This window comes from Cornus florida, unplaced genomic scaffold (assembly GCF_030987335.1).
Source record: "Cornus florida cultivar Cherokee Brave unplaced genomic scaffold, ASM3098733v1 CherokeeBrave_3.0.0_Hap2_Chr07, whole genome shotgun sequence".
NCBI classification, from domain to species: Eukaryota; Viridiplantae; Streptophyta; class Magnoliopsida; order Cornales; family Cornaceae; genus Cornus; species Cornus florida.
In genome coordinates, this window is record NW_026775577.1 from 16,911,111 (window position 1) to 16,914,033 (window position 2,923).

At 33.7% G+C, this 2,923-nt stretch overlaps 1 protein-coding gene across 1 annotated transcript; it reads left to right on the forward strand.

The window, feature by feature from the left end:
* The first annotated feature begins 393 nt into the window (after positions 1-393).
* On the forward strand, positions 394-1,067 carry LOC132267518 (protein SMALL AUXIN UP-REGULATED RNA 9). The gene has a single exon (XM_059768675.1). It carries the CDS (start codon positions 594-596, stop codon positions 897-899), a length of 306 nt encoding a protein of 101 aa, XP_059624658.1. The 5' UTR covers positions 394-593; the 3' UTR covers positions 900-1,067.
* Positions 1,068-2,923: the final 1,856 nt, after the last annotated feature.

A 2,923-nucleotide genomic window follows, 5' to 3' on the forward strand; every position in this document is an offset into this window, starting at 1 on the left:
ACGTGTGCTATGCTGCAGAGAATATCAGGTACAACTAGTACTACTGTTCAAGTAGAACTATTTCAATAGACTGAGGACAAAATGTTAGGAAATTAGAAATATATATATATATACATACTATTGCAGTATCAGTTGTGGTTGAGGTATTAATTGCGGTCTCGGTGTAATGGATTCGGATAAAAACAATATAAACTGGTTGATATGGATCGCGTATCAAACTTGAAAAAGAGTTGCGTATCAACTAATACGTCGCGTATCGGACGATACAGCGAACCATTAGAGAGAGAGAGATACGGAGATAGAGGTCCATGATATGTATTTAGGAGAGGCAACAAAGTAGGGTATGCCCATATGAGGTATGAACTCTCTGCCCTCGTAAACAAACGCCCCCATAACACCCCATGCTTAGTTCCTTGTCCCAACACTGCACATGACTTCAGTTTCTCACTCTCTTCCCCATATATAAATACCTCACCACCCCCTTCAACCCTTCCCCACCAATCCCTCTCTCCCTCTCTCTCTCTCTCTCTCACACACACACACACACACACAGCTAGAGAGAGACCACAAGCACTTCTCTAAAAGTTATATCAATGGCTCTCAAGAAGTCAAACAAAGTACTTCCTCAACCAGCAACCCTCAAGCAACTCCTCAGAAGACTCTCGAGCTTTGGGAAGAATCCCGAAGGCCTTCCCAACGACGTACCGAGAGGTCATTTCGTGGTCTACGTAGGAGAAAACAGAAGCAGATACATCATTCCGATTTCATGGTTGGATCATCCAGAGTTTCAAAGTCTGCTTCAGAGAGCTGAAGACGAGTTTGGATTTAACCATGACATGGGTCTCACTATTCCTTGTGAAGAAGTAGTTTTTTGCTCTTTAATTAACTTCCACAATTAGATTATTAATCAATCAAAAAGTGTTCATAGGCTTTGTTTTTTTTTTTTTTTTTTAACTAGAAATAACAGAGATGAAGTTACTTAGTAGCCCATTTAAGATTTTATGGCTTACATTTCTATATATAATTGTAAAGTTTGACAATTAATTCAATTTATAAATTTTGTTGCACCTTTTGAATAACTGATCAATCAGATCCTCTTTGGTCTCTTTTTCGTTCTGTTTCGATCTTTTGATAACTTAATAACTTTAAATCGTTAATATGACAATTTTAAATGAATCCGCAATGCAACAACTATGTAAATGTATTAAATTCTCAATTCAGCAACAAACATAAGTGTCGATAAAGGTCCGCAAGTGTTGCTATTCTCAGTGTGTGTGTGTGTGTGAGAGAGAGGAGAGAGAGAAAGATGATATGCACACGTTTTGTTGGTTGAGATAAAAAGCTGGTACCACACGGCAGTACTGGTCTTATTATATACATGTGCAAATATTGCATACCATGCAAGAGAGATGGTCAACACTCTTGTCTAATTGATGACCAATTGCTCAATTAGTAGATTAAATATTCTAAAATATGAATAAAATTATTAGATGTTTGTGATATTTTGGTTTGGTTAACTATGTTACTCAATAAATAAAATGAGCAGCGATAAACTTGTTAAATTATAGTGTAAATCTATTTTAAAATAGTAATTGATCATCTAAATTAAAGTTTTGAGTCCTTGTATATAATTTTCAATTTCAATTTAAGTTCCAATAATGTGGAAGGGGTAGATGAAATCATGATCATCTTTTGTGTCATTTTTGTTCAGTATTGAATGTATTCACGTTACATTGTGAATGTAAGAATATTATGTTTAAAAATACCGAATGAACGTTTTGAATTTGAAATTGAAAAGAAATTTAGTTCAAATTTTATACAATTTTCACTAATTCTAAATTTAAGGTGCTGATTTGAAACTTGATCAAACTCGATATAACTTTAAATCGACAATATAATAACTATGAAAATGTGTTAAAATTTTAATTTAATAATATAATAACATTACAAAATAATATAATATGTTACACCAGTATTGTTATATATATATATCTTTGATATAAATATATTGTATTGCGATATAGCTGAGTTCCACGGGTGCACATGAGGTAGGTGATGTAAGGGACGAGAGCCAATTGACGTGGGCTATTGTCCATGATGGGGGCAGCGGACCAACGGTTTATCAACTTGGATGGCTGCTTTAACGTGCAAAATTGTGCAAGAGCCTGTGACGTGGCATAAGGGATAGGATTATTATTATTATTATTTGACATATTGTTGAATTGATGAAATTCTACTTAGATATTCAATTACTTTATTTTTTGTTTAATTTGCTATAAAATTACAACAAATTGTGTATTATATATTAATAGGCCAGTGGCATAGCGGTATCGGACTCTTACTTCTTAAAAAGAGATCAGAAGTTTAAATCTCAATAGAGAAAAAAAAAAAAAGAAGATGATTTTCTTATATTTTCACACCGTTTTTTTAAGTTTTTCAGTCAAACGGACGGTTCAACAATAAGGCGGCTGCCACTAAGACCTCCAATAGAGAAGAGGCGCCATACAAATGCTGGATGTTAGTTTCATGTATGTATTCAAGTTCAAGTTAGTTTCATTTAGGTATTCAAATTTAAAATTTAGTCATTTATTGTCTTGTCATAAGAAAATCTCAATTAAATGCATGTCTCATTTTATCTATAATTAAATTTATTTCAGTGATCACATAAACGTTATTTTTCAAATCATTTTGTATGAATTACTACTCATGTTGTAATTTCAAAAGTTCCTCAAAATGTATACTTAGAATCTGTTGATGGTCACTAGTCATCACTTAAATAAGCTCTCAGGCCTATCCAGAACTCTCTCTCTCTCTCTCTCTATATATATATATATTGCTCACGAGGGGAACACCATTGTTGGGACGTGGTTGAATTTTAGGGGAGACAAGTTTAAATTTACGTGGAACTCCGTCAATATGTTTG

What these genes read in the sequence shown, in the direction of transcription:
- LOC132267518 (XM_059768675.1), top strand. Translation starts at nt 594, where the DNA reads ATGGCTCTCAAGAAGTCAAACAAAGTACTTCCTCAACCAGCAACCCTC.